The sequence below is a fragment of the Piliocolobus tephrosceles genome, chromosome 1 (assembly GCF_002776525.5).
Source record: "Piliocolobus tephrosceles isolate RC106 chromosome 1, ASM277652v3, whole genome shotgun sequence".
In the NCBI taxonomy this organism is placed as follows: domain Eukaryota; kingdom Metazoa; phylum Chordata; class Mammalia; order Primates; family Cercopithecidae; genus Piliocolobus; species Piliocolobus tephrosceles.
In genome coordinates, this window is record NC_045434.1 from 87,810,396 (window position 1) to 87,836,533 (window position 26,138).

General features: G+C 42.8%; 1 protein-coding gene and 1 non-coding gene across 3 annotated transcripts; one reads left to right on the forward strand and one right to left on the reverse strand.

The window, feature by feature from the left end:
* Positions 1-1,323: 1,323 nt before the first annotated feature.
* Positions 1,324-18,951, reverse strand: ANP32E (acidic nuclear phosphoprotein 32 family member E). Of its 2 annotated transcripts, XM_023213575.2 has the most exons (7): positions 18,515-18,951; positions 14,857-15,006; positions 13,616-13,738; positions 12,116-12,281; positions 9,342-9,529; positions 5,651-5,705; positions 1,324-3,651 (listed from the first exon to the last, which is right to left on the reverse strand). In XM_023213575.2, the coding sequence occupies exons 1-7, from the start codon at positions 18,566-18,568 to the stop codon at positions 3,584-3,586; spliced, it is 804 nt and encodes a 267-aa protein (XP_023069343.1). In that variant the 5' UTR covers positions 18,569-18,951; the 3' UTR covers positions 1,324-3,583. The 2 variants fall into 2 exon arrangements, with proteins under 2 accessions (XP_023069343.1, XP_023069345.1); XM_023213577.1 differs by lacking the exons at positions 1,324-3,651; positions 5,651-5,705; positions 12,116-12,281 and having other exon boundaries at positions 9,359-9,529.
* Positions 18,952-19,744: 793 nt separating this feature from the next.
* LOC111544019 lies at positions 19,745-19,934 on the forward strand. The gene has a single exon (XR_002732004.1). It is a non-coding gene; the product is annotated as a U2 spliceosomal RNA (small nuclear RNA).
* The last annotated feature ends 6,204 nt before the right edge of the window (positions 19,935-26,138 follow it).

Consider the following 26,138-nt stretch of genomic DNA (forward strand, 5'->3'; position numbering starts at 1 on the left):
AGACTCCGTCTCAAAAAAAAAAAAATAATAATAATAATAATAATAATACCCTTAGTTGAAAATACTTCAATATTTTCCATCTCTCAGGAAGCAGAGTTCAATAATTAAAATACCTTTTCAATATTAAACTGTAAAGCAATCATGAAAACATTATTATACTTGTGCCTTGACTATAAAATTCCAGTTGTCTACATATGAAACATTTTAAAAATCACTTACCGTAGGGAAACCAAAAAAAGGGAGAGCAGAAAAAACAGTTTCAAGTTTGATTTTGCTCTAATAAACATTTAAGTATTATGTATATTTCCATTTATATTATCAAGATTCAGAAGATAAACATGCAGTATAATAGGAGAACTTTGGATTCATTTTAGAAAAACTATTGATATACAATAGTCTTATAATCATTTTAATAAACCACAGATAATACAAGTATAGGTAATAAACTTATTACTTCAAATCAAACTGCAAAAAGTACTGGTTCAGTTTGTAACCCCAAAAGGAAAATTAAGAGAATCCAGATTTTTTTTCTGCCTTTTGGAAAAAAAGTTAATAAAGAAGGCCAGGTGTGGTGGCTCACACCTGTAATCCCAACACTTTGGAAGACTGAGGCTGGTGGATCACCTAAGGTCAGGGAGTTCGAGACCAGCCTGACCAACAAAGCGAAACTCCATCTCTACTAAAAATACAAAATTAGCTGGGCATGGTAGCGCATGCCTGTAATCCCAACTACTCGGGAGGCTGAGGCAGGAGAATCTCTTGAACCCAGGAAGCGGAAGTTGCGGCGAGCCAAGATGGCGCCACTGCACTCCAGCCTGGGCAATGAAAGTGAAACTCTGTCTCAAAAAAAAAAAAAAAAAGTTAATAAAGAAGATGATGGTTAAACTATTAAATTGTAATGCCAGCTGGGAGCAGTGGCTCATGCCTGTAATCCCAGCACTTTGGGAGGCCGAGGTAGGCGGATCATGAGGTCAGGAGATCGAGACCATCTTGGCCAACATGGTAAAACCCTGTCTCTACTAAAATACAAAAATATTAGCCAGGCATAGTGGCGCATGCCTGTAGTCCCAGCTACTCAGGAGGCTAAGGCAGGGGAATCGCTTGAACCCAGAAGGCAGAGGTTGCAGTGAGTCGAGATCGCGCCATTGCACTCCAGCCTGGTGACAGAGTAAGATTCCGTCTCAAAAAATAAATAAATAAATTGTAATGCCTCATAGCACATCCAAGTATTTAAATGAATTAACTTTCAAGCTGTTAGTTTTTAAAAAGACCTTCAAAGCTGCTAATGGTATTGTTGAAAAAGTGAATGTTATACACTGAAACTAATCATTATAACAAATCTTCAATTTATTTGAAGCAATTCAGTTTTAAAACTTTAAGTTACAGCACTCACAGAAAAAAACAGGGAACAGTCAGAAACAATAAAAGAATAATCAGGAGTACTGCAAATTTTTTTGTTTGTTTTTAACACTGTCATGGCTTTATTCAAAACACAGTTGCACAAAAGTATTAACTTCAAAGTTTTTAAGGAGATTCTTGAGGAACTTAACACACTATATACATACTGCCATACAAAGAGCATTAAAATAGGACCAAAAACTTCTACAAAATATAAAACCCACCCTTACTTATTTGCATGAAAATACCACCCACAAAGCTAAATAAGTCTTAAAAGTTATCTGGAGGCTCTAAGTGTTGTTTTCAAACCAAAGTACTCTAATTCTGATTGCACAGTAAGATGATTGATAAGAAAGTCAATATATAGATTTCATTTTAAAAATAAGTATTTTGTAATCTGGCATAGTATGTAACGAGAATTGTTAGGAACTAAAATAGGGAATTTCAATTTTTAAAAGCAGAAGAAAAATGTTAGTTTTTTGGGGATTCCAATCCCCTCACTAAACTTATCCCAAGTATTTTATTTCAGTCAATTGTGTAACTTTTTTAGTTTCTCCACAAGTAACATCATAATTTTTACTTTAAAACACCAAGTCATACATTTTACATTGTAGAAGCAGTAGCAGCAGTACTATACTCAGTATTTAAATATGTCCCAGTATAGAAGCATAACTTCAATTAATTTGCTGACACTAACTTTTTTAAAACTTACAAATATTCAAAACAAAGGGAAAAAATTTTAGATAGCCAAGATTTAAAAAGCCATTGCTTTGAACATGGAGCCTCAATAGCAAAAGAGGAGATATAGTTGTATACTCATTTTATTTAGTAGCCATGTAAGGAAACACACACTTATCCCAAATATTTTTCTACTTTGAATAGACATCCACTTGAAAACAAATCTTAATTTTAATGTCGATTTAGTTTCAAATACTTTTCCAGCTGCCTAGTACATTCCAATTAATGCTATTATTATATCTGGTAATGCTTCAAAACTGGGAATTAAAGGTTAGAAATACTTTGCAGAGTGGTATCCAAATCATTTGAGAAGCCAACTTTAAAATTTGACTTTAATGTCTTATTAATTATCAACAGGCAATTGTTCTGACTTTTAAGAAACACGAACACTGCTTCCAAAAAGCACCCCTGCTTTTCTTTCTTCATCCTACTAATGTTGTCTTAGATGTTATGAACCAAGAAACATTTATGGTAAGCAGAGCTTACTGCATAAAACTGTATTGATAATATATTCTTATGTCAGAAAATACTCAATTTCTTCCACTTCATTTATTTAAAACCCAGACAGGACTAAAAGGTAGTTGAGGTATAAGACTAACAGTTTTCCTGGGTTTCACAAGTTTCCCAACTTTCTTTTGAGAGAGCAAGAGGGAGTGAAACAAGAAGGGAAGGTGATCATAAAGGAATTGCTAAGAGGAAAAAGAATGCACACCTAAAAACAAAACAAAATAAACAACCATCGGCATGTCATGATTTGCAGCCTGACAAAAGGGCTCACCTGCATGTCTCTGGACTTAGTATAAGCAATTTTTCCTTCAAAAATAAAATCTTATCAGTCACCACTAAATCCATGAACCCTATTACTGAATAGAACCTCCACAAAATCCATGAACTATGTTGCTGAATAGAACCTTTACTATTCTGCTTCTATTTTCCAAGTTACCTGTGACAAAAAAGCAACCAAACACTCTTAGTCAAAAAAAAAAAGTAACTGCCTTCAAACTAAAGATCCCTGGATTACCTCTAAAAGAATAACCAACTTACCACTCAAGAGACTATTGTCATTTTATATTATAGCAAACTGTAATTTCAGTTAATTTATAAATAAGGAATGAAATGCACCATACTACACCTGTGTAAAAGTGATGTTTTAATTATGGGCTAAAAATGACTAATACAGTAAGCTTGAATTTAAAAAATTAAGTCTAAATAAATTGCTAGGGAATTCCACAATGGGAGTCAATGAAAATTTTTCTCTACATATAATATGATCATTAACAGACTAGTTCTTATTTGGAATGATAAGGCAAAAATAGTAAAACCACACTTTTCCTATAAAAAGTTACACATTATCTTCTGTAGGGATAGCTATCGTACATGAAGAAATAAAGATGTGATCACTCTATTGCACACCCAGAAACATTAGAGAGTGTGGTCTTAGAATGATCTAGTCATCTTCCTCTCCATCATCTTCAGCATCTCTTTTCCTCTTCTCCCCTCGAAGACCTTCTTCTTCTTAATGAGTGGAAGGAAAAATGCAAAATGCTTAATTTTAACAAATGAGGATTGGTTACATTACAAAGTTTTGAATCTTAGTGAAAAGTTAATGGCAGGGCCTAACACGGTGGCTCACACCTGTAATCCCAGCACTTTGGGAGGCCGAGGTGGGTGGATCACTTGAGGTTTGGCCAACAAGGTGAAACCCCATCTCTACTAAAAATGCAAAAAATTAGCCAGGTGTGATGGCAGGTGCCTATAATCCCAGCTACTGGAGAGGCTGAGGAAGAATTGCATGAACCTAGAAGGCGGAGGTTCCAGTGAGCCAAGATCGTGCCACTGCACTCCAGCCTGGGCAACCGCCCAAAACTTTGTCTCAAAAAAAAAAAAAGTTAATGGCAGAAGAAAATTGGCCAGGCAAGATGGCTCACGCCAGTAATCCCAATACTTTGGGAGGCCGAGCCAGGCGGGTCACTTCAGGTCAGGAGTTGGAGACCAGCCTGGCCAATAGTGTGAAACTCCCATCTCTACTAAAAATATAAAAATTAGCTGGGTGTGGTGCAGGCACCTGTAGTCCCAGCCACTTGGGAGGCTGGGGCAGGAGAATCGTTTGAACCCGGGAGGCAGAGGCTGCAATGAGCCAAGACTACGCCACTGCACTCCAGTCTGGGTGACAGAGGGAGACTGTCTCAAAAGAGGGAGGGAGGGCAGGCGAAGAGAGGACGAAAGGAAGGGAGAGAGGGAGGGAGGGAAGGAAGGAAATTATACTTCAAGTTTCCTCTTTGAATTTCTTTAAATTTGAGTAGGTTGAAAACAGACTTAACAGGCTTAGAAATCCATAATCATTATAGTTTGCTATGCACCCTTGTGGCCATATCATGAAGTACATAAGAAACTAAGGGCTTGACATCAATGCAAGTGTTAGTAAATTTTAAAAATTATTTTGAGGCTGAGTGCAGTGGTTCACATCTATAATCCTAGCACTTTGGGAGGCCAAGGCAAGAGGATCAGTTGGGCCCAGGAGTTCAAGACCAGCCCAGGCAACAGTGAGACCCCATCTATACAAAAAATACAAAAATTAGCAAGGTGTGGTGGTGTGCACCTGTAGTCTCAGCTACTTTGGAAGAGGCTGAGGTGGGAGGATTGCTTAAGCCTGGGAAGTCGAGGCTGCAGTGAGCTATGATTGCCCCACTGCACTCACTGCTGACAGAGACCCTGTCTCAAAACAATAAAATAAAATAAAATAAAATAAAATAAAATAATAAAATAAAAATAAAATAAAATAAATAAAATAAAAATACTGTTTGGCCATGGTGGCTCACATCTACAATCCCAGCACTTTGGGAGGCTGGGGTGGGCAGATCGCTTGAACCCAGAGTTCAACACAGCCTGGGCAATATGGCGAAACCCCATCTCTACAAAAAAAAATACAAAAATTAGCCAGGTGTGACGGTGTGTGCCTGTAGTCCCAGCTACTTGGGAGGCTGAGACGGGGGGATCACCTGAGCCCAAGAAGATTGAGACTGCAGTGAGCTGCGATTGCACCACTGCACTCCAGCCTCCAGCCTGGGTAACAAAGTAAGACTCTGTTTAAAAATATATACATATATATATAAATTTTTAAAGGCCTAGAAAACAAATCTAAAAACAGCATTAATTATCTGGAGTTCAACTGCTCCTCTCTTGTAAGATAAGGCTTCACTCTCTCTAAAATGACACTCTATAAAAATAATAAATTCAGCTCAAAGTTCCATTCATCTCTTCATTTGCTTTTAAAATAAATGTTATAAGCTGTTTATTTGTGAGTTATAAATTAATGAGTGCCCTAAGACAACTACTCTTAAAAAAAAAAACTTTTATAACTTTGAAGGCACTCTATGATAAAGCAAAATCAAAGGGATCAGTAAAAATTTACATTTATAGGCTCATTCTTTAAAGTGTATGAAATATAAATGAAGTATATAAAAAATAACTATGTCTTTAATTTTAGAATTTGTTTATGGCTAATGTAACTCACCCTCCTCTTCCTCTTCTTCCCCTTCTTCAACATAGTCATCATCATCTTCTTCATCCTTGAAATTCAAATATTCAGTTGAGAATTAAAAAATCGTATGGATTTTTCACTCTTTCTTGTAATATATTCCAACAAAAGCAAAGAAACTTGGTTATTCTGTGTTTTGACAACCTCTGCCATTCTTATAAAGGTCCTTTTTAAAACCTAACTAAAGAGCCAGGTGTGGTGGCTCATGCCTGTAATCCCAGCACTTTGGGAGGCCGAGGAGGGCAGATGACCCGAGGTCAGGAGTTCAAGACCAGCGTGGCCAACATGGTGAAACCCCATCTCTACTAAAAATACAAAAATTAGCCAGGCATGGTGGCAGGCGCCTGTAATCCTAGCTACTCAGGAGGTTGACACAGAAGAATCGCATGAACCTGGCAGGCGGAGGTTGCAGTGAGGTGAGATGGCGCCATTGCACTCCAGCCTGGTAAACAAGAGCTGAGGCTTCATCTCAAAAAAAAAAAAAATTCTAACTAAATCTCTAAGTTTTTTTTTTTTTTGAAATGGAGTTTCGCTCTTGTTGCCCAGGCTTAAGTGCAATGGCGTGACCTCGGCTCACGGCAAACTCCGCCTCCTGGGTTCAAGCGATTCTCCTGCCCTGGCCTCCCGAGTAGCTGGGATTATAGGCATGCGCCACCACACCTGGCTAATTTTGTATTTTTAGTGGAGACGGGGTTTCTCCATGTTGGTCAGGCTGGTCTCAAACTCCCAACCTCAGGTGATCCGCCTGCCTCAGCCTCCCCAAATGCTGGGATTACAGGTGTGACCCACCACACCTGGCCAACTGCCTAATTCTTGTATCAGAAATCATTCTTATACAATCAGTTGAAACGAAGCATCTCCATACCAGAATACCAGTAAACTATAAGGAGTAAAAGGAATAGATGAGATTGCAAAAAGCATAAAAAAGAACACAATGAAAATCAGGAAAAACTGCAGACTAAACTGAAGAAGGAAAGACAAGAAAAAAAGGGGAAGATTGAATGTGGCTTTTGTTGCAGAATTTGTTCATTAAAAAAAGAAGAGGTGGGGCCAGGTGCAGCGGCTCACCTGTAATCCCAGCACTTTGGGAGGCTGAGGTGGGCGGATTACCTGAGGTCAGGAGTTCAAGACCACCCTGGCCAACACAGTGAAACCCTGTCTCTACTAAAAATACAAAAAATTAGCCGGTGTAGTGGCAGGCACCTGTAATCCCAGCTACTCAGGAGGGTGAGGCAGGAGAATCGCTTGAACCCAGGAGGCAGAGGTGGCAGGGAACCGAGATCGCGCCATTGCACTCCAGCCTGGGCTACAAGAGCAAAACTCCGTCTCAAAAACGAAAAACAAAAAAAAGAACACTTAAATTTCTGTTCTTCATTATATATATAGCTCCTAACTCACCAAGACCCCAAACGAATATATATCCTATTTTTTCCATACTAGTTTCATCAGAAAATATGTATCATTGATTGTTGATATTATGTATCTAACCAATGCAAAACTCGTTAGAACAAATGTTAACAATTCCCAGTCTAAATAAGATATGTTATTTTTAATAATAAAAAAATACTTTAAATTATGAGTTTTTCAAATAAACTTCAATTTAACATTAGGAGAAAATAACTAACCTAAACTCCTAGGGGCTACAGATAACTTGTTCTAGTCAACTGACATTTCCCATGGGCTAGTCAGTGTACTAGATGCTGAGATCCAAAGGTGAGTGGCACTCCCTTTAAGGAGCTCACCGCTTAGCAGAAAGTGGCCGAATGATTTTACAAGTGTCTCTAGGCAATAGAAGCCTGATCATGATTCAGAGGTAACACATGGAGAAGTGACTGCCTAAGAAAAAATACAGAAAGCTTCAGTGGTGAGTCAATTGGAGAGTTGGGTTTGTAAAGATAAGAGTTCACAAAGCATGATTTGGGTGGTGGTTACATAAGTATATGCATATGTAAAATTCCATGGAGTTGTAAATAAAATCAATGCACTTCACAAGCTTCCCTCGGCAAAAAACAAAAAGTTCATCAGAGGCTCATTTCAGAAAGCATGAACAACGTATTCATAAACAGCCATAAAGGTAAAATAGCTTGGTGTGATCATTTAATTTGGAATCAAGGGAGATGAAGCTGGAGAAGGAAGCAGGGGCCGAGCATGGTGGCTCACACCTGTAATCCCAGCACTGTGGGATGCCAAGGTGGGTGGACCATTTGAGGTCAGGAGTTCAAGACCAGCCTGGCCAACATGGTGAAACCCTGTCTCTACAAAAAATACAAAAATTAGCCAGGCGTGGTGGCGTGTGCCTGTAGTCCCAGCTACTTGGGAAGCTGAGGTGAGAGGACTGCTTGAGCCTGGGAGGCAGAGGTTGCAGTGAGTCAAGATTGTACCACTGCACTCCAGCCTAGGCAAGAGTGAGACTGTGTCCAAAAAAAAAAAAAGAAGAAGAAGAAGGAGCAAAGGCCAGAAATGAAAGGGCTTGTATGTCTTGGGGGCAAGAGGGAAACATTAAAGGGTTTCAAGAAGACTGGTGTATAATCACATTTGCATTAGATTAAACAGGCAGCACTGTGGAGAATACTCCTAAGTGGTGATGCTGTATTCAGAGAGACTATTTAGAAAGTTACTACAAAAGTATAAGCAAGAGATAATTAGGAGAAAGAAACTTAAGTTTTCTTGAGTGCCTATAATGTGCCAGGGACTATATTCTTTACATAGATTATCTTGTTAAATCCTTAATCCTATGAGATTGATATAACCTGTTTTTTTTGTTTTTTGTTTTGAGACAGAGTCTGGCTCTGTTGCCCGAGTTGGAGCGCAGTGGCACGATCTCAGCTCACTGTAATCTCTGCCTCCTGGGTTCAAGTGATTCTCTGGCCTCAGCCTCACGAGTAGCTGGGACTACAGATGTGTGCCATCATGCCGAGCTAATTTTTGTATTTTTAGTAGATATGGGGTTTCCCCACCCATGTTGGCCAGGCTGGTCTCAAACTCCTGACCTTGTCATCCACCTGCCTCGGCCTCCCAAAGTGCTGAGATTACAGGTGTGAGCCACCATGCCCGGCCTAATCTGTTTTATAAATGCAGAAAACTGAGGTTCACAGACATTTGTAAAATGTTTCCACCATACCATGCCATTGAGGCTATAACAGATTTGAAAGTTATCTGGGAGGTAAAATCAATAGGTTTTTTTTTTTTTTTTTTGAGACGGAGTCTTGCTCTGTCGCACGGGCTGGAGTGCAGTGGCCAGATCTCAGCTCACTGCAAGCTCCGCCTCCCGGGGTTACGCCATTCTCCTGCCTCAGCCTCCCGAGTAGCTGGGACTACAGGCGCCCACCACCTCGCCTAGCTAGTTTTTTGTATTTTTTTGTAGAGACGGGGTTTCACCATGTTAGCCAGGATGGTCTCGATCTGCTGACCTCGTGATCCACCCGTCTCGGCCTCCCAAAGTGCTGGGATTACAGGCTTGAGCCACTACGCCCAGCCAATAGGTGTTTATGATTACCTGGATATAGTTTGGGGTGGAGGACAATGAAAAAAAAGACAGGCGGTTAGACATATATGCACACCCACAACTTAGAAACAACTCTCAGACTGCTACAAAACATACTTTATATAGTATTTGGTCCTATGCCTAGAAATTAATTTTCAGTGCAGATAAGAAGCGTGTATTCACCTGAATTTCTTCTTTCATTAAGTATGAGAGGCCCACTTCCTCTTCTCCCTCTCCCAACTCTGAACCTGCTTCATCTTCATCTTCATCTTCATCCTCATCCTCATCTTCCTCTTCCTCCTCCTCTTCCTCATATTCTTCTGGTGGACCAGCTTCATTTTCCTCTTCCTCTTCATCATCTTCATCTCCATCTTTAAAAAAATCATTTAAAGATGAGTAAATTGACTGAGCAAATGTTTCTTCCTAGGATGCTGATGCTTTTTACCCTTGTCCAATCACTTCAAACTTGTAAGCCGATAGGTGGAAAGTAACTCAGAGAGATACTTTTTTTTTTTTTAAGATTTCTGTTTTACAACATTCCTAGTTATTCCTACAAACCATATGCGAGAAGTATGGCTTCTAAATACTAGTATCCAACATATATATAGAGTCTCATGAAAACATTGCATGCACTAAAGTTTGTTTTACTTTGTGAACACTTCAAAACTTGCTTGTGAGATGTTGGAGAGGCTGCAGAGAAAAGGGAATGCTTATACACTGTTGGTGGGAATATAAATTAGTTCAGCCACTGTGAAAAGCAGTTTGGAAATTTCTCAAAGAACTCAAAATACAACTACCATTCAACCCAGCAATCCCATTACTGGGTATATACCCAAAGGAAAGTAAATCATTCTACCAAAAAGACACATGCATTTGTATGCTCACCACAGCACTATTCACAATACACAATACCAAAGACATGGAACCAACCTAGGTGCCCATCAATGACGGACTGGATAAAGAAAATGTACAACATACACATGATGGAATACTACACAGCCATAAAGAAAGAATCAGTGCCGGGCGCGGTGGCTCAAGCCTGTAATCCCAGCACTTTGGGAGGCCGAGACGGGTGGATCACGAGGTCAGGAGTTCGAGACCATCCTGGCTAACACGGTGAAACCCCGTCTCTACTAAAAATACAAAAAACTAGCCGGGCGAGGTGGCGGGCGCCTGTAGTCCCAGCTACTCGGCAGGCTGAGGCAGGAGAATGGCGTGAACCCGGGAGGCGGAGCTTGCAGTGAGCTGAGATCCGGCCACTGCACTCTAGCCTGGGCGACAGAGCGAGACTCCGTCTCAAAAAAAAAAAAAAAAAAAAAAGAAAGAATCAAATAATGTCCTTTGCAGCAACATAGATACAGCTGGGGGCCATCATCCTAAGTGAATTAATGCAGAAACAAAAAACCAAATACTGCATGTTCACACTTACAAGCAGGAGTTAAACACTGGGGACACAGGGACATAAAGATGGGAACAGACACTGGAAACTTCAAAAGAGGGGAAAGAGGGTGGCTGAAGAACTAACTATTAGGCACTATGTTCACTAGTTGGGTGACAGGATCAGTAGAAGACCAAACCTCAGTATCATGCAATACACCCATGGAACAAACTTGCACACGTACCCCCTTAATCTAAAATTAAAAAAAAAAAAACTGCTTATCTATCATTTCATCATTTTATAACAGTGTTTATCCATCAAATTTCTTCTTACAATGAAGGAGTTTTCACTCAATAATAACGAGCAGTATCCCATTACTAACAGCTATTCTGTCATCTGATCTGTTAGTCATCCACTTTTCTAAAACTGTATATTCACAATCTAATTCTAGAATATTTTTCTTCCCTCAAAAAGAAATCCCATACCCATATGCAGTCACTCTCCCATTTTCCTCTCTCCCAGCATAGAGCAACCAATAATCTACTTTCTGTCTCAATGGATTTGCCTATCCTGAAGTTTCTGCCTATTCTGAACCATATATATATGGTTTTTTGTTCAGTTTTTTGTTTTGTTTTTGAGACAGAGTCTAACTTTGTCGCCCAGGCTACAGTGCAGTGACATGATCTCAGCTCACTGTAACCTCTGCCTCCCAGGTTCCAGCAATTCTCCTGCCATGGCTTCCCATGAACTTTCCATATAAATGAAGTCAATCAATACATGGCCTTTTGTGTCTCTCTTCTTTCACTTAGAACATTTTCAAGATTCATTCATGTAGCATGCATCAGTACTTCATTCATATTTATGGTGGAATAATATTGTACTGTATAGATAAATCACATTTTTAAAATCTGTTCATTGGGCCGGGGCCCGGTGGCTCACGCTGGCTTTAATCCCAGCACTTTGGGAGGCCGAGGTGGGTGGATCACAAGGTCAGCAGTTCGAGACCAGCCTGACCAACATGGTGAAACCCTGTCTCTACTAAAACTACAAAAACATTAGCTGGGAGTGGTGGCGGGTGCCTGTAATCCCAGCAATTTGGGAGGTCCAGGCAGGATAATTGCTTGAAAACAGAAGGCAGAGGTTGCAGTGAGCCGAGATTGCACCACCACACTCTAGCCTGGGCAATAAGAGCAAAACTCTGTCTCAAAAAAAAAAAATTCCGTTCATCAGTTGATAGATACTTCAGTTGTTTCTACTTTTTGGCTATTACAAGTGGTTCTTTTTTTAAAAAAAAATACTATTTAAGAGGTTCCCACTTTTACTGGGTGTACAACTTTCTACAGATATAAAATTTCACAGAGCTTCATGTTATAATAGTCATTAAATTCCCTGAAACCATAGGAAATATAAAAGAAGAAATACTGGCTAAAGCTACGGGTTTTTAAATTTTTTTCTTGTCTTACTAGTATCTTCTTGTGGATTTTTTTTTTCAAACCTAAATTTCCAGGCCCAATCTAATTTGCACAGCTAGAGCAGAGGCTATAATAATGACACACTTATGAGTATTAAGAATGATTACCCTCATCATCCTCCTCTTCAGAGTCCGGTGCTTCATTATCCTCCTGATCAAATCCATCTAAGTATGTGATTTGCTGCAGCAGTTCAAAAATACTTTCTCTATAATCTTCCAGGTTTGTGATCTCACAGTTAAACAGGTCAAGACTTTTCAAATTTTTAAGATTTTGCTGGAAAAGTAAAGTTAAAACTTACATTCAAGATTTAAAATACCATGTTTTTTGTTTTGTTTTGTTTTTGTTTTTGTTTTTGTTTATGAGACGGAGTCTAGCTCTGTTGCCAGCTGTAATTCCGTGCCGCGATCTCCGCTCACTGCAACCTCCGCCTCCCGGGTTCAAGTGATTCTCTTGCCTCAGCCTCCAGAGTAGCTGGGACTACAGGCATGCACCACCATGCCCAGCTAATTTTTGTGTTTTTGTTTTGTTTTGTTTTTTTGAGACGGACTTTTTGCTCTTGTTGCCCAGGCTGGAGTGCAATGGCACGATCTCAGCTCACCACAACCTCCGCCTCCTGGGTTCAATTCTCCTGCCTCAGCCTCCCCAGTCACTGGGATTACAGGCATGCGCCTCCACGTGCAGCTAATTTTGTATTTTTAGTAGAGAGGGGGTTTCTCCACGTTGGTTGGGCTGGTCTCAAACTCCCAACCTCAGGTGATCTGCCCGCCTCGGCCTCCCAAAGTGCTAGGATTACAGGCGTGAGCCACCGCGCCCAGCCTAATTTTTGTATTTTTAGTAGAGATGGGGTTTTACCATGTTGGCCATGATGGTCTCAATCTCCTGACCTCATGATCTGCCCACCTTGGCCTCCCAAAGTGCTGGGATTACAGGTGCGAGCCACCGTGCCCAACCACATCATTTCTTTTTAATTTATGATTCAGAAAATATACATTTGAAATTGAGAATGATTTTTGTATTTTTTGAGTTTTATAATGAAGGGTTATTGTATCAAGCACAGCCAGCTCACCTGGCTGATTTTTTTTATTTTTATTTTTGTAGAGACAGGGTCTCACTATGTTGCCCAGGTTGGTCTCAAACTCCTGGACTCAAGCGATCCTCCCACCTCTGCCTCCCAAAGTGCTGGGATTACAGACATAAACCACTGTGCCCAGCCTCCAATCTTTTTTCAAAATCAGAGCAATAATTTTCAGCGTGTCACTTTTTCTTTTCCTTCCCTCATACCAGGAAAGAAGGGGGCAAATAATAAAATAATTCAAAACCATAATAAGTAAGGAAAAAGAATAAAAGGTTAAAAAAAAAAAAAAACACCTGGAAATTTTAAAACCAGATAGTCAACTTCTGAAGTTGATGATAAAATAAATTTCCCATTGATTTAAAATTTCATCTGAATATTTTAGTCTAAAAGAAACGAAATCAGTAACTGCCTAGATCATAACATACAAAAAATTCATAAGTTTTAAGAGTTAAATAGAAATTAATAGACACAAACAAATCTCAGAAAATTTAACCAAAAAAAGCAAGTCCAGAGACAAAACCGTTCCACTTACCAGAGCTTCTACTGTACTGAGATCTTTTATTTTGTTTCCACTCAGATTGAGGTAGGTAAGATTTGGACATTTCTCTGCCAGGACTTCCAAGCCTCCAGAAATTATGTTATCACTAAGCTCCAACTATACATTCAACATAGGAAAAAAACAAAGAATGGTAAAGGTATCATATCAAAGCTTTTTTTTTTAAACGAAGTATCACTCTGTTACTCAGGCTGGAGTGCAGTGGTGCAATTTCCACTCACTGCAACCTCTGCCTCCTGGGTTCAAGCAAATTCTCCTGCCTCAGCCTCCCAAGTAGCTGGGATTACAGGCACTTGCCACCACACCCAGCTAATTTTTGTATTTTTAGTAGAGATGGGGTTTCACCATGTTGGCCAGGCTGGTCTCGAACTCCTGACCTCAGGTGATCCACCCACGTCGGCCTCCCAAAGTGCTGGGATTACAGGCGTGAGCCACCACACCTGGCATATCAATAACATATGGCATGCTTTATGATATTGGTATCATAAAGTATATCAATTTGAAGAAAAAAAAATTGTCATTCTCTCTGGCTTCAAGAAATTATCACTACAGATCATTAATTTCCAAATTCCTTTCTACATCTGCCAAATAATGTATTAGAACACCTACATAATGGGCTCTTAACCCAGCTTGGATTCTAGTTGTACTACATTTGGATTTCATGATGTAGAGAAAAATATTTGGTATATCTTAAATACAAATTCATATTATAAGGCAATTCCACTATTAGATTTAAATTTCTAGGCCAGGCACAGAGGCTAACTCCTCTAATCCCAGCACCGTGGGAGGCTGAGGCAGGAGAATGACTGGAGCCCAGGAATTTGAAACCAGTCTGGACAACATGGTGAAACCTTGTCTCTGCAAAAAATACAAAACTTAGCCAGGTGTGGTGGCACATGCCTGTAGCCTCAGCTACTCGGGAGGCTGAGGTGGAAGGATGCTTGAGCCCCGGAGGCAGAGGTTGCAATGAGCCAAGATCACACCACGGCACTGCAGCCTGGGCGACAGAGTAAGACCCTGTCTTAAAAATAAGTAAGTAAATAAATTTTTAAAAGCAGTATTAGAGCTGATTCTCAAAATCCTATATAACTTTTTCTTATCTCTAGAAACTTAAAAACTTCTAATTAGCAAGCAGAATGGCCATTCCATTTGGCCAAACACTAGACATAACAGCCATGACATTTAAATCATGATGCTTCACCTAAATGCCAACTTACTTTTCGAAGTTTATTTAAGCTGGGAAGCCGGGCCAGTGAACTTAGTTCCACATTAGCCATACTCAGAAATTCTAGTTCTTTGAAAGTATCATTCAGGCCTTCAATTTCTCCATTTACACACAGGCAATTATCAAGCACTAACTCTGTCACCTGTAAGAGGGAAAACATTAATTAATGATTCTTTAGTTTGTAATCTGTTTAGGTAGAGACCTGGGTCGTGACACTTTGGAAATGTAACTATTAAAACCACCAATCTCCAGTTTGATTGCCCATCAGTTAAAACAAAACACAACACAACAAAAACCCCAGCAATCCCCTTACACAGATCCTTTTCATTTCCCCCCAAAACTGATATACAATCTAAAGTCATCACTATAATCTTTTTAGTTTCTTTTTTCCTTCTTTTTTTTTTTTTTTTTTTTTTTTTTAGATGGAGTGTTGTTCTGTTACCCAGCCTGGAGTGCAATGGCATGATCTCAGCTCACTGCAACCTCCAACTCCTGGTTCCAAGCAATTCTTCTGTCTCAGCCTCTCAAGTAGCTGGGATTACAGGTGCATGTCACCACTCCCGGCTAATTTTTTTGTATTTTTAGTAGAAACAGGGTTTCGCCATGTTGGCCAGGCTGGTCCTGAACTCCTGACCTCAGGTGATCCTCCCCCTCAGCCTCCCAAAGTGCTGGGATTACAGGGATGAGCCACCTTGCCTGGCCATTTTTTCAATTTAAACTGGGACTAAAGTTCAATGCCTGTTTCAAATCACTGATACATAAGAAACAAACGTTGAAGAAATTCCCATGTGAAACCTGTTTCTGACCCTGATAAGGAGGACCCTCAACATCAGAGAATATATTTATGCAAGGAGCGGGTACCTGAGCTACCAGGAAAAGATTCAAGTGAGCTGCTCCAAAACCTACAAAGAGCGCCAGGCGCAGGTGCTCACGCCTGTCATCCCAGCACTTTGGAAAGCTGAGGCAGGTGGATCACTTGAGGTTAGGAGTTCAAAATAAGCCTGGCCAACACAGTGAAACCCTGTCCCTACTAAAAATACAAAACTCAGCCAGGGGTGATGGTGGGCACCTGTAATCCCAGCTGCTTGGGAGGCTGAGACAGGAGAATCACTTGAACCCGGGCGGCGGAGGTTGCAGTGAGCCAAGGCGGCACCACTGCACTCCACCTTGGGCAACAGATCAAGACTCTATCTCAAAAAAAAAAACCTACAAAGAGAAGAAACTATTTAATCACTTTTTCAGTTTAAAACCCCTTCTCTTTGGTTGATAAATACCATCATAACTCAAAAAAACCTCCTTACCCTTTATGAAGAAATGTTAGAAAGCTCCTCTGGGAACAGCCCAGAGGGTATTATTGGTTCTCACATCCAGGCCAAACAGTATCACCCAAAACAATACATTCTTAACAAAATGTTATTTCTTCCTACCACTCTGGTATAATAGCATTTCTGTGCACTTTTCCCCATTCCTCAAGGAGTGGGGCTGAATTCCCTATTAGGTAAGAGTTTGTAGTAACAAACTTCCTGGTGTGGGCTTGAATGGACTTAATCTTTAAGGGAAAGGCCGAAGATCCTGGTTCTCTATACCCAATATGAAAACCTGTTTGAGGTATCCAAGGGCTAAAATTTGGCAACAAGGAATGCCACCTTCTCTATTTGAATACGATTTTGACATAATTATTTCTGTTGCCAGAGAGAGCATCTTGAGCTCCGTTTTGGAGAAGTGGAAACTATGGCCCAGAGAACAAGAATGGCTTGCCTAGAGTCACACTTGGTTTGTCGCAGGGCTGTGAATTGGTTCGTCTTCACACTCCCCACTTAGTTGAGGAGTGGGGGCTACTAGATTTGGTGTCAGAAAACCAATTCCTCCACTTGTATAAATCATTTCACTGCCCTGAGACTCCGTCTGCTAATTTGGATTCTAGAATAACACAATCCACCTTACAAATGTGTAAGGAGGAAAGCAAATAACAAACGGGAAAAGTGCTTTGTAAACTGTCTATACAAATGTAAGAGACCGTTATTACAACACAGAGGAAGAAGCTGAAAAAAGGCAACGTCCTGCACTCCCAAAACTGGCAAAGAAATTACTACAATCACTAAGTGAAAGAATCCTGGCGGGGGAGGCGGGGGCGGGATTCAATTTTCCAACCCAAGCCACCAAAAAGTATTCTAAACGTGTGCTTGTGAGAGACAGCTTTTAAAGTTTGATTTTGTTTTTTCCCTGAAGCCCCTAAGAATAAGTTCTAGAAACTTCAAGATCTCTCCGGGATGACCCTGATAGCAAGCTACTGTTTCCCCTCCCTGGCCCCTGCCAATTTCAGAAAACAGGCGCCTTAGAAAAAAAAAAAAAAAAAAGTCTTAGTTGCCACTCCACACGCCGGACGCGAAAGCCCAGACAGACCCTGCTCATCCTCTATGCCAGTCTGCACAGACACCACCCCCGTTATATCCTTCTATCGATCGGTCGATCCAGGTACAGACAACTCCCTTACATTCCAATTCTAGGGCTTCTTTCAGCAAGACAGATGCTTTCCTCTGCGAGGCTCCCCGCTGGCCACCGGCCCTGCTCTCGCGACCTGCCGCTCCGACTGACGGGAAACCCCACACCGGGCGGGGACTCCCCAAGGAAAAAGGCGGTCGCCTCCCAACCCGCGTTGCCCTCGCGCCTTCGCCCTGGGTAGGTGAGGCCGAGGAGGCAACCACGAAAAGGAGGCGGAAACGCCTCCTGCCCGACCCCCGAAAAGTTGACCGCGACCCCGCCTCATGTGGCCCCTCCCAACCCCGTCTCTTTAAGGCAACAGCAGTGAGAGCGCATCATTTCGTTTCGGCGAGCCCATCTTTAAAGCACGAAACTACTACGTCCCTTATGTTGAGTTTTGTGAAACCGTCTCCAGGGATCAAATTCAGACTTGCGGCCACACGACGTGCCACATATCGTTACACGGCGGGGGAAGAAGCGGATTACGCCTCCCGTCCCCTCACCACCTCCGGTCACTGCGACGACTCCCCAAACTCGCCCGCGGTCAGAGAACCCGCCGCTGACCCAGATTTCGCCGGGCGGAGGGCGGAGGGCGGCGCGCGCGGCTTCCCGGAGGAGTGGGCGCCGCCGGAGCAGACAGTGCGCGGACCCTGAAAGCGACCCCAGTCTGCGCCCGTCGCGACGTCGGACGCCCAGGGCCTCGAGGCCGGGGGAGCCCACCCTCCAAAATACATGAGTTGGCTGCACTGCAGAAAAGTTGGACTAACTTCTCAGGCGCCGATGGCTGCGGCAGGGGCCGAGTGGGACTGGGGGGTCGCGCCCACGCCGCTGGCCCCCAGGAGGAGGAGCGCCGGGAGCGAAGCGGCAGAGCGCCCCCACCAGCCCGCTTCCCGCCCCCACGAGGCCAGGACGCCCGACTCGATGAAAGCCGAAAGGAGCTAAGCCCCCATGCACACACAAAAACGCCCCTAGAAACTTCAATCCTTCGCCATTTTAAGTAGAAGATTTTAATGATTTAAAACTTAAAATTAAACATTTCCCCAACCCTAAACCGGGGGGGCGGGGGCTAACTTATTACTCCATCCCCGCACACCCACCCAGGACCACCAGAAATCCGATCCTCAGAATACAGGACTGATGGGGAAGGGGTGGGGGCTGAGTCATCTCACCTCCTCCGGGGCTCTGTTCCTTAACTCCAGGTTAATCTTCTTCTTCATCTCCATGTCCTCCTCTTGCTCTTCAGCTACTACTCTCCTTCTTTTCCCTTTCCTGCCTTTCCCAATACCCCCAACCCAAAATTTTTAAGAGATTTAGAAATGAATGAAAAGGAACGCAAATATAAACGCCCACTACCACCAGATAGGTGTGGGGGAGAAAGAAGAGAATAGCAAATGGAGTCCAAGAGTTGGGACTCTAACTCAGCTGCCCCCACCTCCTTGTCCACACACTAGCGCGCGCACTCACACGCACGCACGCGCGCACACACATACACACACACATACACACACACACACACACACCCGCAGTTCCTTCCCCTTCAATGGCTGCTCAGAGACTGAGCCTCCATGACACGGCACCGCCAACCCCCTGGCCTACACTCCACCCACCTCCCAAACGTATTGGTTGATTCTTCAGCGTCACGTTATTCCATTGGGCTAGGTAAATGTCTATCAGTCTTCAGGGAGGACCTGGACCAGAAACTCCGTATCTATTGGCTACGATCAAGGGCGCAGTTAATTTTGATAGGTCCAGGAGGGTGTACGTCCCGGAGAAATGATTTTGAATCCCAGTACCCCCCCTACTTTTCTTTATGTAGTTGGCGCGCTTTCCCTAGGCACTCGGAAGGTTTTGTTGTCTGTTGGATTTGGTTTTTAGTTTTTGGTTTTTTTATTCGGTTGTTAGTGTTAAAGAGGGAGAAAGCATCCTTCCGTGCCCAAGTTGCGATACTGATAATTCACCACACGGCATGCACTGGCTCTTGGCCGTTTTAAAAGCACAGCCTCTGCTTTGCAGCCAAGGTGTACGGCAACGTGCGCATCACATTAAAAAGATGCCTTGGTGGCATTGTCCTGCTGGGGTCAGGCTTTTCACAGAGACTGACCTTCCGTGATGCAGAGCCAGAGCCAAGATTTTAAAGATGGTAGTTTAACACCATAAAAGACAACAATTTTGAAAGCAGTTGGGTGAAGTATGTAAGTTAGTAATATTTAAATAAAACTATCCTGGAGGAATTGTTACTGAGTTCATAAACACTAAGAACTTGGAGGAAAAACAACGCTGGCCTAATGAAAATCAGACATTAATTAGCATAGAAATGGCACAGCAATGCCTCTCTAATTTCCCTTTGGTTGGTTTCCATGGAAATCTGTAAGTAAAGTGTGCTTTTAAAAGTGTTTATCGCTTCTTCTCTGCCTTTTGGCTAAGATCAAGTGTAGGATCTGTTCTTAACAGTTTAATATCTGATATATTTTCTATCCGAGTCCAATATATTAAATGGATTTTGGGAGCAGCAAGACGCAATAGGAGCTTTCTTGTTCACTTAACGCATCCACCTGGTATTACAGTACCTCCAGGAACAGTGCACCCCATCAGGGGATTAAAATTTAGTGTTCAAGACAGAAGAACGAAAAAAAAAAAAAAACCAGTTTGTCTATGTGGGATGGAATATTAAAGAGTGAGATAAGAATTATCTTTTAGCCGGGTGTGGTCGCTCACACCTGTAATCCCAGCACTTTGGAAGGCCAAGGCGGTGGGATCACCTGAGGTCAGGAGTTCGAGACCAGCCTGACTAATATGGTGAAACCTCGTCTCTACAAAAAATACAAAATGTTAGCCGGGTGTGATGGCGGGCGCCTGTAAAACCAGCTACTCCAGAGGCTGAGACAGGAGAATTGCTTTAATCTGGGAGGCAGAGTTTGCAGTGAACCGAAATCATGCTATTGCACGCCAAGCTGAGCAACAAAAGCCAAACTCTGTCTCAAAAAAAAAAAAAAAGAATTATCTTTTAAAATTTTGTCTTGAGGGTCTTTTTTCTTAGCTCTTGCTTAAATTCTATCATTCTTATTCCCTTACATCATTCTCAGGATAAATAACCAAATAAATTCCAAATGATATGGGGAAGCAGGTGGGAAGTGGGGGAATTAGTCCCATACCTCGCAGAACTGGTTGCTATTTTTCCTGTTTCTAAGGTTAGAGATCTTTGGCTTTCCAACAGAATCCTCACAACTCCACCTTCCCTACTCCACTCCCAACAGAGAAACACTGCTCCTCAAAGACGATTACATTTAAAATGTACATACTGGCCGGGCACGGTGGGTCATGCCTGTAATCCCAGCACTTTAGGAGGGCGAGGCAGGTGGTCACCTGAGGTCAGGAGTTCGAGACCAGCCTGGCCAACATGGTGAAACCCCTGTCTCTACTAAAAATACAAAAAGTAGCCGGACGCGTAATCCCAGCTTCTCGGGAGGCTGAGGCGCTAGAATCGCTTAAACCCAGGAGTGGGAGATTGCAATGAGCCTGAGCGACACAGTGAGCCAAGATGGCGCCACCGCACTCCAACCTGGGCTACAAAGTGAGACTCTGTCTCAAAAAAAAAATTAAATAAAATGTCCAAGGACTCTCAGGCAAAGGAGAGCAAAACAAGGTTGAAGGGGAAAAGAGAGGAGGGAGGGATTGTCTACCAAAGTCCTCAAGGAAACTGAGGAGTAGGTAAAGAAGGAAAAAAATGTATGGAAGCCAAAGAAGAGATGGAAGAAATTATTACTGATGTCAGATGGTAGGGTTTCAAATAAAAGATGAAGATTGGGGTTAAATTGTATCCTGGAAATAATCTGAAGAAAGGCCACGAACTCATTTTACCATTGAATAGTGGCTACAGAAAGTACACCATAGGGCAGGGCGCGGTGGCTCATGCCTGTAATCCCAGCACTCTGGGAGGCAGAGGCGGGTGGATCACGAGGTCAGGAGATCGAGACCATCCTGGCTAACACGGTGAAACCCCGTCTCTACTAAAAGTACAAAAAAATGAGCTGGGCACGGTGGCGGGCGCCTGTAGTCCCAGCTACCCGGGAGGCTGAGGCAGGAGAATGCCGTGAACCCGGGAGGCGGAGCTTGCAGTGAGCCGAGATGGTGCCACTGCACTCCAGCCTGGTCGACAGAGCAAGACTTTGTCTCAAAGAAAAAAAAAAAAAAAAAAAAAAAAAAGAGTGAAATTTAGTCAGGAGAAAAGCAAAAGCCAAACTCATGTACCAGATCAGATCACTCTTTAAGCTGAAGTAATTAGGTAAGGTTTAAATGGCAAAATGAAAAGTGAGGTTAAGTAACCAAGTTAAGGTGGACACGGTGTCTCTCGCCTGTAATCCCAGCATTTTGGGAGGCCAAGGTGGGCAAACCACTTGAGGCCAGGAGTTTGAGACCAGCCTGGCCAACATGGTGAAACCCCATCTCTACTAAAAATACAAAAATTAGCCGGGTGTGTTGTCACATGCCTATCTATAATCCCAGCTATCTGGGAGGCTGAGGCACAAGAATCACTTGAACTCAGGAAGTGGAGGTTCCAGTGAGCCAAGATCATGCTATTGAACTCCAGCCTGGGCGACAAAGCAAGATTCTGTCTCAAAAAAAAAAAAAAAGTAACCTAGTTAAGTGGAGCAGGTGAGAGAGTGATTCAGAAACTCCTTTAATCTACCAGTAAGAAAGCTCCATCGGTATATTATTATTATTATTATATATAGATATAATTTTTTTTTTTTTTTTTTTTTTTTTTGAGATGCAGTCTTGCTCTCTCCCAGGCTGGAGTGCAGTGGCCTGATCTCAGCTCACTGCAAGCTCCACCTCCCGGGTTCATGCTATTCTCCTGCCTCAGCATCCCAAGTAGCTGGGACTACAGGCGCCCGCCACCTCGCCCGGCCAATTTTTTGTATTTTTAGTAGAGACAGGGTTTCATCATGTTAGCCAGGATGGTCTCGATCTCCTGACCTCGTGTTCCACCCGCCTGGGCCTCCCAAAGTGCTGGGATTACAGGTGTGAGCCACCGCACCTGGCCCCTCAGGATACTATTAAATTCAACATGCCTTTAACATTCAAAAACCAAGCTCATCTACTGCTGCTGAATATATTGTTTGCACTTCTAGATCTACTCTTCACTCTTCTCCACACTGTTCTGTAAGGCAGAACCTATATGGACTGCGTGAAGTCCTATGGCTTCCTGGACTTGGTCCTGCTAGGAAATCAAGTCAGGAGGAACGTGAGGTTGGACATTTATTCCCCCAGCTTCCTCTCTGCCAGGTCCATACAAAATGGCTGAGTCCCTCTATGGAAAGCCACAGATGGTGTTAGAACTGTGGTGGACACTGTGATGTACCACCCAGCTTTTCCTTCAGGAATGAGGAACTTGTTCCTGTAGCTACTGGGAGTACTACCGGAAGATGACCCTAAACTGTCAGCCCTTGTAGGGGATTGCCTTGGCTCAAGATTACCTCACTCAAGGTTATACCTCCTTTTGGGGAAGCCTGAATCCAGTGAGTGATTAACACAGAGATGTAAAGGACCAGCCTGCCCTTTTGCCCAGATTTAGACAAACTCAGAAGGGTCATCCTAGCTCCAGAGCACAGCTGAGCTGTCAGGGTCAGCTGAGGCCTTCGTTAGGACAGCATTGCCATTCAGTTTCTCTCTCTACTTAATCCTGCTTCTTTCTCCTCCCTTCCACAGGTAATGGTCCCAGTATCACTCAACAACAAATGTCCCGACATCTCAGTCTGCTTCCTGGGGACATATGACAGTGGCTCTCTCCAAATACCTACCCTCTGAGAAAGCCCAAACTAACCTATAAAGGCAATCACCTGGAGAAGCCTTGAGACTACGTAAAGAGAGTGAGAGGTGCCCAGCCAGCCCCCAGCTTCTTCAACCACCATTCCAGCTGCAGCCACCGTCTGACCTCAGGAGAGATCATGAGTCAGAACCAGCCAGCTCAGCCTTTCCCAAACTCCTGTGCCACAGAAATCACCAGAAATAATAAAATAATCATTATTCGTTTAAATATCTAAATCCGGTGTTGTTAGGGTAGTAATAGTAATTAGAACAACTTCCTAGCACACATTTTTCTGATCAAATCTCACTAGTGGGCTGGGCACAGTGGCTTACACCTGTAATCCTAGCACTTTGGGAGGCCAAAGCGGGCAGATCACTTGAGGTCAGGAGTTCGAAACTAGCCTGTCCAACATGGTGGACCTCGTCTCTACCAAAAATACAAAAAAATTAGCCAGGCATGGTGGTGGACGCCTGTAATCCCAGCTACTTGGGAGGCTGAAACAGGAGAATCGCTTGAACCCAGGAGGCAGAGGTTGTGGTGAGCCAAGATTGCGCCATTGCACTCCAGCCTGGGTGACAGAGCTAGACTCCATCTCAAAAAGAAAATAAAAAACAGGCCGGGCGCGGTGGCTCAAGCCTGTAATCCCAGCACTTTGGGAGGCCGAGACGGGCGGATCACGAGGTCAGGAGATCGAGACCATCCTGGCTAACATGGTGAAACCCCGTCTCTACTAAAAAAAATACAAAAAAACTAGCCGGGCGAGGTGGCAGGCGCCTGTAGTCCCAGCTTACTTGGGAGGCTGAGGCAGGAGAATGGCGTGAACCCGGGAGGCGGAGCTTGCAGTGAGCTGAGATCCGGCCACTACACTCCAGCCTGGGCGACAGAGCGAGACTCTGTCTCAAATAAAATAAAATAAATAAAAAACAAACAAAATCTCACTGATATCCTTTTTGTTCTGTAATGACAGGTGATAGTCATTCAGATCCTTTTAGTTTTGCTTATGCTATTTTCTACCTTAAACAAGTTTCCCTCCACTTGTTAAATGTTCTCAGCACTTATTAAATGTTCTACTCATTTAGCATTTACCCTATGATGCCTTGCAACATCTCATTTATGTTTGTGTGTGTGTGTGTGTGTGTGTGTGTTTTCATTTTTTTGAGACAGAGCTCACTCTGTCACCCAGGCTGGAATTAAGTGGTGAGATCCTGGCTCACTGCAACCTCCACCTCCTGGGCTCAAGCAACTCTCCTGCCTCAGCCTCCTGAGTAGCTGGGACTACAGCTGTGCACCACCACGCCTGGCTAAGTTTTGTATTTTTAGTAGAGATGGAGTTTCACCATGTTGGCCAGGCTGGTCTTGAACTCCTGACCTCAGGTGATCCGCCTACTTCGGCCTCCCAAAGTGCTGGGATTACAGGTGTGAGGCACTCATATATGTTATTTAATTCTGATTGCTCCCAACTAGATTGGAATTTCCTAGAGGGAAATTAAGTCAGTAACTTGGCTTTCTCTGGCATCACTCATAGGAGTGGGCACAGTGTTGAGCACAGAGTGGGTATTTAAGACAGGTTTAATAATTGATCATACCTCAAATAAGTCTCAGCTACTAATTTAAATTCATATTTCTTTTTCTTTTTTTTTTTTTTTTGTTGACGGAGTCTTGCTCTGTCGCCAGGCTGGAGTACAGTGGCACAATCTCGGCCCACTACAACCTCTGACTCCCTGGTTCAAGCAATTCTCCTGCCGCAGCCTCCCAAGTAGATGAGATTACAGGCACACGACACCACGCCCGGGTAATTTTTGTATTTTTAGTAGAGATGGGGTTTCACCATGTTGTCCAGGATGGTCTCGATCTCCCAACCTCGTGATCTGCCCACCTTGGCCTCCCAAAGTGCTGGGATTACAGGCGTGAGCCACCGTGTCTGGCCTTTAAATTCATACTTCTATTAGGAAATAATTTGGTTGATGCTTTCTTGGGGAATAGGTGATGGAGTAGGAGTTAAGAATAACTATAAGCCAGGTACAGTGGCTCACGCCTGTAATCCCAGCACTGTGGGAGGTCGAGGCAGGCAGATCACAAGGTCAGGAGATCGAAATCACCCTGGCCAACATGATGAAATCCTGTCTCTACTAAAACTACAAAAATTAGCTGGGTGTGGTGGCACACACTACACACACATAATCCCAGCTACTTGGGAGGCTGAGGCAGGAGAAACGCTTGAACCAGGGAGTCAGAGGTTGTAGTGGGCCAAGACTGCGCCATTGTACTCCAGCCTGAGTGACAGAGCGAGACTCTGTCTAAAAAAAAAAAAGAATAACTACAGACTGCTGTTCTGCTGTTCTCTTAACTTTTTAACTTTCTCTTTTCCAAACTAGTTAATTTGCAGTTTAAAGATAAATAAAGGTAGGCCAGTGCAACTAATGCATTTTCTCCAGAGTTTAAACTCACTTGGAACCACCAGAAATCATTCCTACTCGTACCACTGAGAAATCCTGTCCCAGAAAACCACCCAGCAGGGTCACTCCTGCTCTCCTTATTTCCAGGAGAGATGATCAATACCCAGAGAACACCAATAATTCTAGATGCCCACTGTGCTAATATGCTTTGAGAAATTTCCAGATCAACACCTTTTAAGGCAATGTAGGTTTTTATATTTGTACAGGACCTTAGAGTTAGGGGATATATGTCTATATATTTATATTCTATCTCTAGATCTAAAGTGAGTTACTTTTACAAAAACAAAACAAAACTGAATTTTATGAGGTTAAGTGGTGTGGTAAATTGTCTGCAAAAGTAGAAAAATAGTCATCAACAGTTTCTCCCATCCCTGTGCACACACCACACTCCTCCCATCAGGAGGTGGAGTCTGTTTCTTTTTCCCTTGAATCTGGGCTAGTCTTGTGACTTGCTTTCACCAATAGAATGTAGTGGAAATAGCACTGTGCCAGTTCTGGGCCTATTCCTTAAGAGACCTGGCAGTTTCT